The sequence below is a fragment of the Chlorocebus sabaeus genome, chromosome 20 (assembly GCF_047675955.1).
Source record: "Chlorocebus sabaeus isolate Y175 chromosome 20, mChlSab1.0.hap1, whole genome shotgun sequence".
Classification (NCBI taxonomy): domain Eukaryota; kingdom Metazoa; phylum Chordata; class Mammalia; order Primates; family Cercopithecidae; genus Chlorocebus; species Chlorocebus sabaeus.
Genome location: NC_132923.1, coordinates 22,207,396 through 22,221,057, shown reverse-complemented (window position 1 = coordinate 22,221,057; position 13,662 = coordinate 22,207,396). Strand labels below are relative to the sequence as shown.

General features: G+C 35.2%; 1 protein-coding gene across 4 annotated transcripts in view; it reads right to left on the bottom strand.

Moving 5' to 3' along the window:
* Positions 1-327: 327 nt before the first annotated feature.
* The window catches only part of TRIM33 (tripartite motif containing 33), a 120,883-nt gene continuing 107,548 nt past the window's right edge, over positions 328-13,662 (bottom strand). For 2 of the 4 annotated variants that reach the window (XM_007977485.3, XM_007977482.3), the window contains 6 exons: positions 12,914-13,263; positions 10,263-10,386; positions 8,869-8,943; positions 6,940-7,092; positions 5,452-5,502; positions 328-5,372 (listed from right to left, as the gene is read on the bottom strand). In XM_007977485.3, coding sequence (XP_007975676.1) covers positions 5,160-5,372; positions 5,452-5,502; positions 6,940-7,092; positions 8,869-8,943; positions 10,263-10,386; positions 12,914-13,263 — 966 coding nt within the window. In that variant the 3' untranslated portion in view covers positions 328-5,159. The remainder of the gene's footprint in view (positions 5,373-5,451; positions 5,503-6,939; positions 7,093-8,868; positions 8,944-10,262; positions 10,387-12,913; positions 13,264-13,662) is intronic. The other 2 variants (XM_007977486.3, XM_007977483.3) reach the window with 1 other exon arrangement.

Below are 13,662 nucleotides of genomic sequence, written 5' to 3'. Positions count from 1 at the left end.
CATGTTCTCTCTCACTCAGTCTTCTACATAATGTATTCTCTTTTCACTCTCTCTTAGACTTGTCCACTGTCCTTTTATGAGTGAAAGAAATTGCTTTCCTGGCAACAAAGTTTGGGTTAGATCCTTTCCTATGCATTACAATTATATTGTTAATCCCTATCATAACATTGATTACTCTAACATAGAGTCTAAAGTCTGTGAAGGCAACGACTATATCTTGTTCACTACTGTATTTTGGTGCCTGGCACACAGTGTAAATTTTTTAAATGATTTAAAATTATGATTAAGTTTCAACTCACAGAAGAAAAAAAAAGAAATTCATTTGAAAACTTTTTCAATTTTCTAATTTAATAGAAATAACCAAAACAATGTGGCTTTCAAACAAGGGTTTAAAACTAATCTAATACAACTTCTACAACACATTCCAGAGCATTATAACAAGAATTATTTACAGGCAGCTAATGTATTAAATAACCATGAAAAGAAAAAACTTGCTTTTATTACACACCAGCAAAAATACAGGAACAAAACAATTAGAAACTGCAACCTTGTTTTAAAAAATTAAATATGATTATTTAGAGAATACAATACCACAGAAACAGCACTTTTTAAGAATCATATTGAAGGGCAGTTAACTATGTGCAAAAATAATAGTAGTAGTAGTAGTAATAATAATGAGGGGAGGAGACCAATTTAAATACTGGAAGCAAGGAACTAGTAAGGCTGTGAATTTAACCCTTTCGTGTGTAGGTATGTTTACATAAAAAATTAACAGGCTTTCAAATTGCACAAATCTTTTTTATAGGCTTATGTATATGTTTCACTGTGTTTTAAAACGTAGTAGATGCCTACATTTTTCAGAACCAGGAGCAGAACATGCATTCCATCCTTAAGATTGAAATTTAGGCCACACTTGAAAGGGAATATTGCAGTGGCACTTACAAAATCATTTTGGTGCCTTCCCACACATATAAATTTGGTTAATTTAAAAGAAGAGCATTTTCAATTTTAAAGATCACTTTCTAGAAAAGGGCTAAACTTAACTTTGTACATTGTGTAGTTTGATATGACAAATATATCCAAATTAACTTATTTTTGAAGATAGTTTTGTTTCTCCGATACAATAAAAAATATATAAACGACCACATAGGCAAACACAAGGAACTAAGATGAAAGAAATGCTATACATGCATTTTGACCAAGTAAAAGAAACCATTATATTCAAGAGTACGTGTTGAATCTGAAATGTCTATGTAAACTGTGGCATATAAATTTTTTTCCTTAAAAAAGTACCTTCAATTTTTTTACTCAAACACTTACTTTTAAAAAAATATGCAACTTTCCCCAATTTTTAAAATAAAATGCCACAATATATTGTCATTACTTCCAGCATACATTTAAATTTCTTAATTTTTAAAAGATAGACTGGGTGATATGCATACAAACTTTCCTATAAAATCACCATCCAGGAGAGGATTCTGACATGCTATTAGGCAACAGACTTAAAGCAGTGTTATTGCTTTATCAAGGAGGAGATAAACTGTGAGAAAAAAAAATTAAATATCCAGGTCTGGTACATGATCAAACTGTATTACACCTTGAAAATCTTGAATCACCTTCAGCAGATCATTAACATAGATGGTACAGAAATTAAGAATTCACGGTATGAATTAAGAATCTGTTTTAACTAATGGAGTTGGGTGCGTGGATTTTTTATAAAACTACTCACTGATCCGATGCTGAGTATGCAAATGAGCAGTGCTTTGACAAGAAATGAGATTTTTGTATTTCACATGTTGTACATGAATGGGGGTGGGTGTGGGACGTAAAAGCCAAGGGAGAGGGGGCCACAGCATCTACTCCCATTTTGGATAGTAAGAGACCATTTAATAACATATGGTAGGCCACAATCCAAGGGCATAGTTGGAAGACCTGAATCTATTAGCTTATTAACACTAATCACTAATAATTACATGGCAGGATACCTGCTGAGGTAATTGATAAATCTACAATTTGCACACTTATAAACCTTTTACTTCTACTTAAAAGCATTATTTCTTTCAATTAACTAAAAATTCCAAAACTTGTTATCACAAGAAATGAGACAATTGACTTAGCATTACCTAAAATTCCCTTATGTTAAGATACAGAAGTCAGAAAGTACCAACTTGTTGATCCAAAAATAATAATTTCAATAGTGGATCCAATGCCTTATCATTTCTCTGTAGTAATGGTTTGATGTTTCCATATAGAGCATGACCTGCAATCTAACCATACTTTAGAACTTTCACATGCTTTGCCTTATAAAGCAATTCCTTCACTCAAGTGAATCGGCTGAGCCAAGTGCTGAAAACACAAATTTAGGTCAGCAGAACAGACCGTGCAACACTTTGTTCTTAGTTTTCTGATGAGAGAAGTAAACTGAAGTACAGCAAAAACTTTAAAAGCTTTTAAGAAAACATTATTATGTGGACTTTTCTCCAAATCTTCTAAAATACTTCCATTTAAACAACAAATACAAATGTGACAGTATAAAAACAAACTGCCTTCAGGGACTGACAGATATTCAATTTTGTCTTTTTAAAACATAAATTAATAGGAAAACATATATCTAAATATCAATTTAAGTTTTTATACTTTTTAACCATAGGTATAAATGAGCTGAAAAAATCAGCTTAGAGACACAATGATCAGTGTGCAAGAAAAAAGCTTTAATAAAAAAATCTAAAGTGAATACCTTAATGGTGGCATGTTGATAGCTATTAATAGTAATTCCTCAGCAGTATAAATTATCTTAACAGAAATGGAGGCTATTAAATGTTGACAAAAAAGTGGCTTTTAAACTGATTTAACCAACCTTAAACCAAAAAAACCTAAAAACTCTAACATGTAATTTTAAGGGAACACAGTTATTTTTTAAGGCCCCAAATACTGAAAAATATTTACTTAAAATGTGTTTCTCCCCTCCGTTAGCAGAATCTATTTATGACTCATTATCTACAATTTTTTAAAAGGATCCATTTGAAGAGCAATACAAAATATTAAAACTCAAAGGCCTGACAGAAGGAAGTTATACTGCTGCTATTCCTCACTTTCCAAAAATGTGCCCTTAGATATGTGTCTACTTATAAACTGAAATCATGGATGTTGTGAAGAAAGAGGGAAAAAGGCATAGGCATAAGTATTTTTAAATAATTTTCTCCCTCTTATTAAAAAACTTTTCTTAGGAATTTAAAATTTGGGTAAAATGTTTAAACAATTTGGTATATTTTCAAAGGCTTATTTTTAAAAAATTGAAAGTGAAGAGGAAGCCAGGAATAAAGTAAATCAATAGCAATAATAAAATCAATACTCTTTAAATACACAACCAGGAAGCCTAAATCATATTCCTATTTACCCCCACCCCTTGTTAAGAAAAGAAAACAACCCAAAGGAATTTGTATAATAATTTCTTTAGAGCACTTTATTTGATTCAATATGCACTAAAAAATATTGACCTCTTAGACAATTATGTGAAATAATTTTCTGAGTAGTCTACTCTCTGAACTGCTTAAACTGAATTTTTAAAAAGGCAAATAAATGATTTGCCACAAAACTGCTGATTTCTGAAAAATATCTAATGGCAAATTCTTCTATTTTGGTCTCTGTATATTCTAATGTGTCCATACAAAAGTAGGACTAAAATCTTTAATCAAACAAAAGAGAAGCCTGTAACATTGTAGAACACACATTTTGAATCTGAGCATCACAAATGAAGAAAAGAAAAATGAACCAGAGCCAAGTTGATTTATCTGCCTCGGGTGCTGTAACTGGGGTGGTAAAGGTGGGTTTACTCCAGTAACCATTCAAGTGGGGATTGGCTCATTTTCAGGATTTACTTACAGGTCTCTTCTAAGTCCTTTAAGCCCCCAGTCCATGCAAATGTCCCACTTGGTGGACAGATGAGTAATCTAACCCCACCGGGTTTATTTCAATATTTCGATATCTCAATAATAAGCTGCTTCTGAAGATTTTTTGAGAAGTCTGTTCTCTATTAAAATAAGATAGAACCTCAAAATATGAATGTGAACATTAGAAATAGACAGAATATATTACAAATCCATTCTTGATAGGAACATTAGTAAGAATACACATTAGCTTAAAAAACAGGCTCAGCAAATGTTGCTGATCTGCCAAAAGTTTTAGTTCACTATTTACAAATAAGACAAAGTGAAATACAGAAAATTTTACACATTTGGTAGTTGACAGATACTGTTTGCCAATAGTGGTCTATCAGAAAACTGACATGAAGGAAGACTGGAAAAGAGCCAGTTGTCACCTTCTCAATCAAATTTAAACGTACAGAAAACTAGATTAATTTTGAAACAAACATTCTGCCTTTCATGGGAATAACTGTATGATCACATGATCTGATTGGGAAGTACAATTTTAAGTGTTTTCTGGAAATGACTACTATAACTCTAAATAATCCACTAATGAAAAGTTACCATTTTTATTTCAGTAGACCATTGAAGTTGATTAAATGATAACTAGTGGTCGTGTTTCCTAAACCCTAAGTATGAGTAGAAAATAAAACCACTGCTGAGTTCTTTATATCAATTTAAAAACTAAGACCCAACAGCATAAAAATGAGAAAAAATATAATGGCATGATTCAATGCAAATCTGCACTGACATTAAAGTAGAATCTGAGCTACTTGGGTTTTCAACTAGAAAACAACCTGATATGTATGTGTGTGAAGAGGGAGGGTTAAAAGTTGTTTTAATAACTGTGCGACCTAGTCCAAAAAGAAAATTTATCAAGTGACACGAGCCTCAAGTATTTACTCGTACACCAAGTATCCTGCACCAATCAATAGCACACAATCATCAACATTTGCCATTTCTAACAATCAGAGAATCACCCTCAGAACAGAAATCCTCACATCATTTCACTTTTGCTTTTTGCTTTTAAAGTTGCAAACAGAGTTCTCTCCCCCTTTCTTGACAAGAATGTGTTTCTGTCCATTATTTCAATCTAATACTGTGTAAAAGCTATCAGCTTCTTCAAGGAGGTGCCCACTGTAGGCAGGATATTCCAGCAACACTTAAAAGTTTTCTGGGTTTTTTGTTTTTTTGTTTTTTTTTGTTTTTTAACAATTGATTCAAATCCATGTCATTTTACTTTATATGTACTGGTCTCTCATCTGACTTTAGGCGTTTTCTGCGGGGCTGTATAAAGTCTTCATCAGAGTCCTCAGTTACCTCACCATCATCCTCTTCCTGCTCAAACTCTGGCAAAGGTGCGAAGGTCCTGTCTGAGTAGATCTCTGTGAGTTTATCTTCAAAGTACAATGCAACTGCTTTCCCTGCCTGAGCTACTTCTGAATCAGCCTGCAAGCAAAAGATAGGAATATTCACCTATTGGTAATGCATATTCCTTCACCAAGTTTGCATGGTCTGAAAAGCTTACCTTCAAATTAATCTCTTGTGTGTCTGCATAAACTTGAACAACTTTCATCATCTAAAAAGGATACCAGAGTCAAAAAAAAAAAAGGGAAATTATAATCCTTTCTAAAGTTATGAGACTGTATAGGATTGGCGACGAAAAGTCAGCCATACTAGGGAGAACAAATTGCTATAACCAGATAAAGTGCTTTTCTAAAATTCTACAGAACATGGAACCATTTTCTTTACAAAGCCCTGTTACTAAAGCTACTGTGAAACCTCAGTAATTGTCTTATTTTGAATTATCAAGGTCAATCTGAATAGGAATTGGTCTGAACACATCAATCTATTCAAGAGAAAAGTATTTGTGAAGCAAATTATATAAGAAACATTGCTTTTAAAAACTGACACTTTCAATAAACCACTTAATAAAAATTATATCTGTATAGCAATATGTTAATCATAAACTATTTAACTATTACTGAGGCAGGTAACATGGGTCTTATCAACTATAGTTCATGAAAGCATATCTATTTGAAAATAATTTAACTACACTGAAAAATAAGACAAAATTTGGGACTAGTTTCTAAATTTAACTTCAAATTAATGAGATTTTACTAATATACTCTGTGCCATACTGCTATAAAGGTGACTTAGAATTTTCACCTTATGAGGATTTTGTTTTGTTTTTAATTTTAAAATGCCATCTGGATGCTTCCAGAGGTAGTTACGGGAATACGTTACAGGATTCAATGTGATTTATTTTAGTAATAATCATATGGCACCCAAATTACATCAGCAACAAAAAGACTTTAGTATTAATCTTTTAAAAGATTTTGTGGATTCTCATTAAATTCCACTTTCTTCTCCTATCATGAAAATCTTCCATAATAATAGCAGAACTGATTTTATCCCTAAGATAATAAAAACAATTTTCCTCAAACAGGTATATATCACATTTCTTCTCAAGGTATGGCTAATTCAACCTTACCCTCAAAAAAAAACCCAACAAAACAAAAAAAACTCCAAAAACCAAAAATAATAACCAAAATTAATGAAAGTCACACTGCTGAAATAAGAAAACTCAGTATCATATACTCTGGGCCACTATTCAAGATAGGTCACCAGAGATTAAGGTTCTACATTTATGTTGTCAATAATAAAATGCAAGGACAAGGGTACAGATACTTTCCTAATTGTAGCCAAAATGTAAGCTGTTTATAATCATATCCCACGAAACATACTTAACTACGGACAGTACTTTCCATACTTATGCCAATCCTCAACTCATTTAGAAAAGGTAATATTCTTAATGTATTATATTTAAGTATATACTCCAAATTATACACAATAAATTTTCTTCACTGTAGCTGTTAATACAATCAGATGTTTAGCAGGACTGTAGCAGAAAAAACAATTTTAATAAAATTAAAGTCTTTCAGCAGAAAAAATAAAACAAGGAAACAAACAAAAACTAACAAATCAAGACTCTATAGGTTGGAAGTTAACATACTTCATTAAACCTTTCACAGTTCTTGAAGATCAAACGGACATCAGCCACAAAGTCATCTGGGATTTGGTAGTGTTGGGAATGTTTTTTCTGAAGCTTCTTTTTCACGGTGGATAAATCCATTGGTTTCTTTATAATTTTATAGTAGTTTGGTATCTAAAATAAGCAAATAATGGCAAATAAGAATTCTCCAAAAATGCCAAACTGTTTAATTTGAAAATGCATAGCATACTAATTTTAGGGGAAAAAAAATTATAGAGCCAGCTGCTTGCAAATTTTGATATAGACGTATGTACTTTACATCTTCATGAAAACCAAATCTTATGCAGAATATGTGCCAATCTTCATGGTTAGTCCAAGCCCCCAAAGTCCTACTTTTAATAGTAAGATTTGGAAAGAAAGCAATTAGCAAGGGTAACCAACCAGTAGCCTTGAGGCAACATTTGACTTATCAGAATTTTATGACTCCTCAAGAGTTTCTCTTTTTTTTTAAAGAAAAAAAATTTATAAAATATATTAATGTTACAATTAGAATATGATGTCTTTTGGAAGACATCACAGAGAATATAATTTACATCACGAAATCTTGACTTAGTACCCGAGGAAGCAAGACTATTAGCATGTAAGAAAAATGTACTAACTTTATTAACCATTTAGTGTTCATGCCAGGGAATTCTGGCCCCAACCCTGGCCAAAAATTTCTACCCTTGGGATAAAAGTAAAGTTAGAGAAGCTATTTTATTGATTGATTAATTGATTTCTGAGATGGAGTCTTGCTCTGTCGCCCAGGCTGGAGTGCAGTGGCACCATGCTGGCTCACTGCAACCTCCCTCCCCTAGGTTCGGGCAATTATCCTGCCTCAGCCTCCCTAGCAGTTGGGATTACAGGCGTGCGCTACCACACCCGCCTCATTTTTGTATTTTTAGTAGAGAGGGGGTTTCAACATGTTGGCCAGGCTGGTCTTGAACTCCTGACCTCAAGTGATCTGCCTGCCAGGCCTCCCAAAATGATGGGATTATAGGCATGAGCCACCATGCCTGGCCGAGAAGCTATTTTAATGGCTCATAAAAAGAAAACATTTGAAAGTCATTTTCTACTTTAAAATCCCTGCACTTGAAGACAAATTTTCCAGAAACAGATGATTACTGCTTGTACAAAACATCTTCCGTCTACGCCTTTTGTGATTTAAAATTCATTTCTCAAGCTACTCAGTAAACAAGTCAACTACCAATTTAATACTCTCTAACAGGCCTGGTATGTAATAATGTACTATTCAACAACTGATGGCTAGTAATACAATGTGTGTAGAATATTCTTATCCCATTTATTAGGCACCAAACACCTCTAATCTTCATTTATTGTAGCATTTTAGAGCCTTTATCCCTTGCAAAAGTCAATGACTATAGACTATGCTAAACACTTTACATAGGTTATCTTATATAATCCTCAGAACAACCCAATGAGGTAAGAAATGGTGTCAGAAAAGAAAACTTGAGTCTTAGAGAGGTTGAGGAGCTTATTCCAGAAAGCTGAGGTGTAATACAAGCTTAGTATAAGGCCAGAGCCCATACTCTTTTTTTTTTTTTTTTTTTTTTTTGAGGCAGAGTCTCCCTCTGTCACCCAGGCTGGAGTGCAGTAGTGTGATCTGACTCACTGCAAGCTCCACCTCCGGGGTTCACGCCATTCTCCTGCCTCAGTCTCCCAAGCAGCTGGGACTACAGGCGCCTGCCACCGTGCCCGGCTAATTTTTTTGTATTTTTAGTAGAGACGGGGTTTCATGGTGCTCTCGATTTCCTGACCTCGTGATCCACCCGCCTCAGCCTCCCAAAGTGCTGGGATTACAGGCGTGAGCCACTGCGCCCAACCGCCAGAGCCCATACCCTTAAGTATTATGAGACTTCCCCCACTGAGCTACTAAGGTAGGCAACTCACCGAAGCAGGAACAGGCTCCTGGAATTCAATACTTAATTCATGGCAATAGAGGTAAAGCAGAAGACGTTCACATTTCTGGCCCAAACAAGGAAAGGAAAGCACATGAAACATTTTTCTCCTAATAAAACATTCTCGAGAATGAGAACTATATCACAACAAAGTCTGATTACAACAAACTGAACACAAGCCCCCTGTTTATTAGATACTCAAGTAAACATGAACACCCAAAGAAAACTCCTGTGCTTCTCATTTTGTTTTCAGACTATCTTTGGTTCTACTTTAAATAAGAATGGAAGATAACTAAGGTAATTTACGGAAGGGAGTCACAAAAGCAACATCTAACACTTTGTGCAAAAATTTATAAATTACTTGGTAATAAATAAGTAAATAAATCCTCACTGTTGCTCCTCATGGTAATTCCTTAGGCAAGATAAATGTTGAAAGTTATTATCCCCTTTCTTTAAATGACTCCAGTCAGGTTCAAAATAAAAATGGCCTTCTCAATCTAACTCCAGAAACGTGTTTTTACCCAATCATGAGTAAACTGAGATGCATTTTACATTCACAGTCTTCTATTTATCTAAACTTCTTTTAATACAAGTCATACAAGTTTGTATACCCTAAACACGTATCTTGTCTTCACAGATAGTGGATGAGGGTTTTTGCAACTATATACACCAGAGTAGAGCCAAACTTAACTCTAATGACCGCATGACAATGCAAAAGATTCTGTCTTTGGAAATCAGACTACACGCCAGATTGGTAAAATTCTGAGTAAAGTAAGGAAAGAGTTTCCATTTTTAATATGATGAGAAGCTATCACAGAATTTTAAGCAAGGAAATGATAGACTTGTTTACTTTTTAAAAGAACGCTGTTTAATACAGAAAACAGACTATAAAGGTCAAGAGCAGAAGCGAGGAGAGCAGTTAAGAGATAATTACAATAGTCCAGATGAGAAATTACGATGTCTGTCTAGAGTGGTAATGGTGGGAAAAGGTGAGAAAATGGTATTATAGTTGTTATTATTTCATCTTTAATAGGTTTCTAACCCGAGCAACAGAAATGAATGGTGGTATCATTCAATTAAGGGGAATACTGGGGGAGGAATACACTTTTTTATGTTGTTATTTGCTTGGTTTTGTGTTTGGAAGGAGAGGATTAGAAATTAAGATTTTAGTTGGGACATCTTAAGTTTGAGGAATCCGGATAGAAGGGTCTGTAGTTCAGGGTTAGAGAAAAAAAGATTTCAGAGATCATCAATATACCATCAGGATTAAAAATTAAATGTTACCAGGTTTTGTGTATGCTACACAGGAAAAAAAAAAAAAAAAGATGTATATATAGGCAGACCACTACTGAATCCCAGTGACAAACCAACTTATTTGATACTTACCCTTTGGTCCACGGGGCTTAACCCCTGTGCAGTTTTCCCCTTCTTACTATGTTGCAAATTATCACAATCGTATTCAACTTCTGGCTTTCCAATATCTCTACAAAATGTGCATATCCAGTCCCCACTAGACAGGGAAATAGGTAATTAGTCCACGTAATTATTAAAAAAGCCTGCTCTAGAGAAGCTACTTCCCTAGACAGGGGCCTGGTTTATTTTCTTAATAATTTTTTGGAAAAAGGGAGGTTTTATAGTTGTGAAATCTCATCAGGTGAAGTCATGTGATTAAAAACTCCTCTAAACTTTCCTAGTCACGCATCAATTGATTACTTTCTGGAATGCATTATAAAAATGGCATCTCTGCATTAAAAGGGGGTCTCTAAGTAGTGATGAGCAGTACTTGCAGCATAAGGCCTAAGACCAACTCTCCCAGGTCCCAGTATCACCATTATGTAGACTCAGTATTTATGAGTAAGAAGAGCACAGGTTACAGAGTTTCTCAGGTATCTTGTACCGTTTTGGCATGTATTAAAATGCCAAAAGTAAATCAGTTGTTTTTTCATGGTCAAAACCTAGAACACACACACACATACCTACAGGCACAAGCACATGTATATATACCTCCTTTTTTTTTCAGAGACAGAATCTCCCCCTCACCCAGGCTGGAGTGCAGTGGCACAATCTTGGTTCACTGCAACCTCTGCCTCTCGGGTTAAAGCGATTCTTGTACCTCAGCCTCCCTAGTAGCTGGGATTACAGGCACGCACCATCATGACCGACTAATTTTTGTATTTTCTTTGAGACACAGTTTCACTCTGTCCTCCAGGCTGGAGTACAGTGGCATGATCCTGGCTCACTCCAACCTCTGCCTCCCGGGTTCAAGCGATTTTCATGACTCAGCCTCCTGAGTAGCTGGGATTATAGATGCCTGCCAACATGCCCAGCTAATTTTTGTGTTATTAGTAGAGATGGGGTTTCACCATGTTGACCAGGCAACTCCTGACCTCAGGTGATCTGCCTACCTCGGCCTCCCAAAGTGCTGAGATTACAGGCACCCGCCACCATGCCTGGCCAATTTTTGTATTTTTAGTAGAGATGGGATTTCACCATGGTGGCCAGGATGGTCTCAAACTCCTGGCCTCAAGTGATTGACCTGCCTTGGCCTCCCAAAGTGCTGGGATTACAGGTATGAGCCACTATGCCTGGCCACCTCCTATATTTTAACCCTACCACGTATATACTTTGTTTTTATCAGGATTTCTTATCAAACTATGACTTCTAAAATGATTTATTTATATTCACTCCCTCTCTCTATATAAATAGATATATGGTGATATATAGAAAGGTATATACATAGATCCTCAATCTAGGGATATGTACTAACCAATCTATTTGTTTGTTTTTCTTTTTCAGAGACGGAGTCTTGCTCTGTCACCAAGGCTAGAGTGCAGTGGTGCAATCTCGGCTCACGGCAACATCTGCTTCCCAGGTTCAAGCAATCCTCCTGGCTCAGCCCTCCGAGTAACTGGGACTACAAGGTGTGTGACACCATGCCTGGCTAAGTTTTTTATTTTTTGTATTTTTAGCAGAGATGGGGTTTTGCCATGTTGGCCAGGCTGTTCTCAAACTCCTGACCTCAAGTGCTCCGCCTGCCTCAGCCTCACAAAGTGCAGGATTACAGGTGTGAGCTACCACGCCTGGCTAATTTGCGCCAACATTTTACAATCCTTTCAAAGTATTTGCCATTGAAAGAAAGTATTCAGTGGCAAAATTCTGACATTCCAGTAAATATTACTACCCAAAGAAAACTCTTAATTTCAAGATCAAAGTGCCAATGCTTTTCTTTTCTAAATAAGAGTAAGGAAAAAGAAGGCCCTTATTACATCTCTAGCAAATAACTGTATCTCCAAAGACTTAGGTAAGAAATTACAATTCTTCAGAAAAAATATTCTGGCACTGTTTAAATATCTACTAGTTTTCTAATCCAAAAGGCTGACTCTTTCAAACAGGGTACTATTATTCAATTAAAGTTACTGCTTCTCAGGAATTTGAGAAGATATATCTTTTTTTTTTTAATTTATAACAAGAAAAAAGCTGGGTTTACCCCAAGAATACTGATTTACTTCCACTAAAAAGAAACTGGGGGACAAGAGAGAAAGGAGAAGATTGAAAAAAACAAGTATGACTCTACTATTTTATGGTCTCTGAAATCAGAGATGAAAGATTGCATGAACATAAAGTATTAAATGGAAGGGAAGAACTACAGCTCTTCTAAACCAAAACCTACCACTTGTAGATGCAAAAACTGATCCCTGATAATTAGTGAATTGCCCAAGCTTACTACAGAATTATAACCAGACTACAGGCTTTGTAACCTTAGCCCCCTCTTAATTTAGAATTTTATCTATTTTCCTTATATCGAATATAAACTAAAGGCCAGGAGATGAAATCTACTCTTTAACATTAATGTACCACTTAGATCTTAGATAGTTTATTGTTAGTTTCTCTGGAAACTAATACCAAAAGAATAACAGGCTCCCTGTTTTATAGAAATACTACGCACTGGTTAGAAGGCCATCTGCCCTGAATAATCTTCTGTTATTTATTTTTAGCTTATGAAAATAAACACCAAAAATCAATTATTTCACTGGTACCTTGGAAAGCTAAGTAGTGTTGGAACATGACAAGTTAGATGAAAGACCTTTGGACATTTTTCGCAGCACAAGAGATCTCCTCCATTTTGGCAGACAGCACACCAGTCTTCATTTGGGTCATCATCTTTATTGTTGCCATCTCCTCCAATCCTTGCCGACCTGTGCATGAGGCTTCGAATTGGGGACTTTCCATTAACAAGGCTGCTGAGCCCTGACTGTTTGCAGCTTTCATTCATATCTGCAGGTTCAGTTTTCACATGGTTTTCCAGGCTTGCCAATGCATCCAACTCACTTTCTAGATGCAGGTTGGTTGAGAGAGGTGGTGTCAAGCTACTCTCAGGACTGCTCAACTAAAACAAAACGAGCACAAATTCTTGAAGAATCATTTAATCTTTATTGTATGCAGTATGTGCATTTAAAAGTTATGTGAATATGCATATAGATACACTGACATAACTTAAATTTATTTTATAAATCACAACAGTGCCATAAAGAAATGACAATAATCCCAAAATTATTTGGGCACACTAACATATATGATTTTAAGGGGTGTGTCCCTCTAATAATGTCTCACTCAGATAATAAGTAAATTAATTAAACTGTTAAGCTACTGATTGGGAAGTCAGCATAGGGTTATAATTTTCCTTGAGAGAGCTAATTATGGCACACTCCTTTTCACACCTAGAATCTTTTGCATAGCATTTTAGAAGCATTCTATAATATTCTTCTGCTCACCTATCATTCCACTA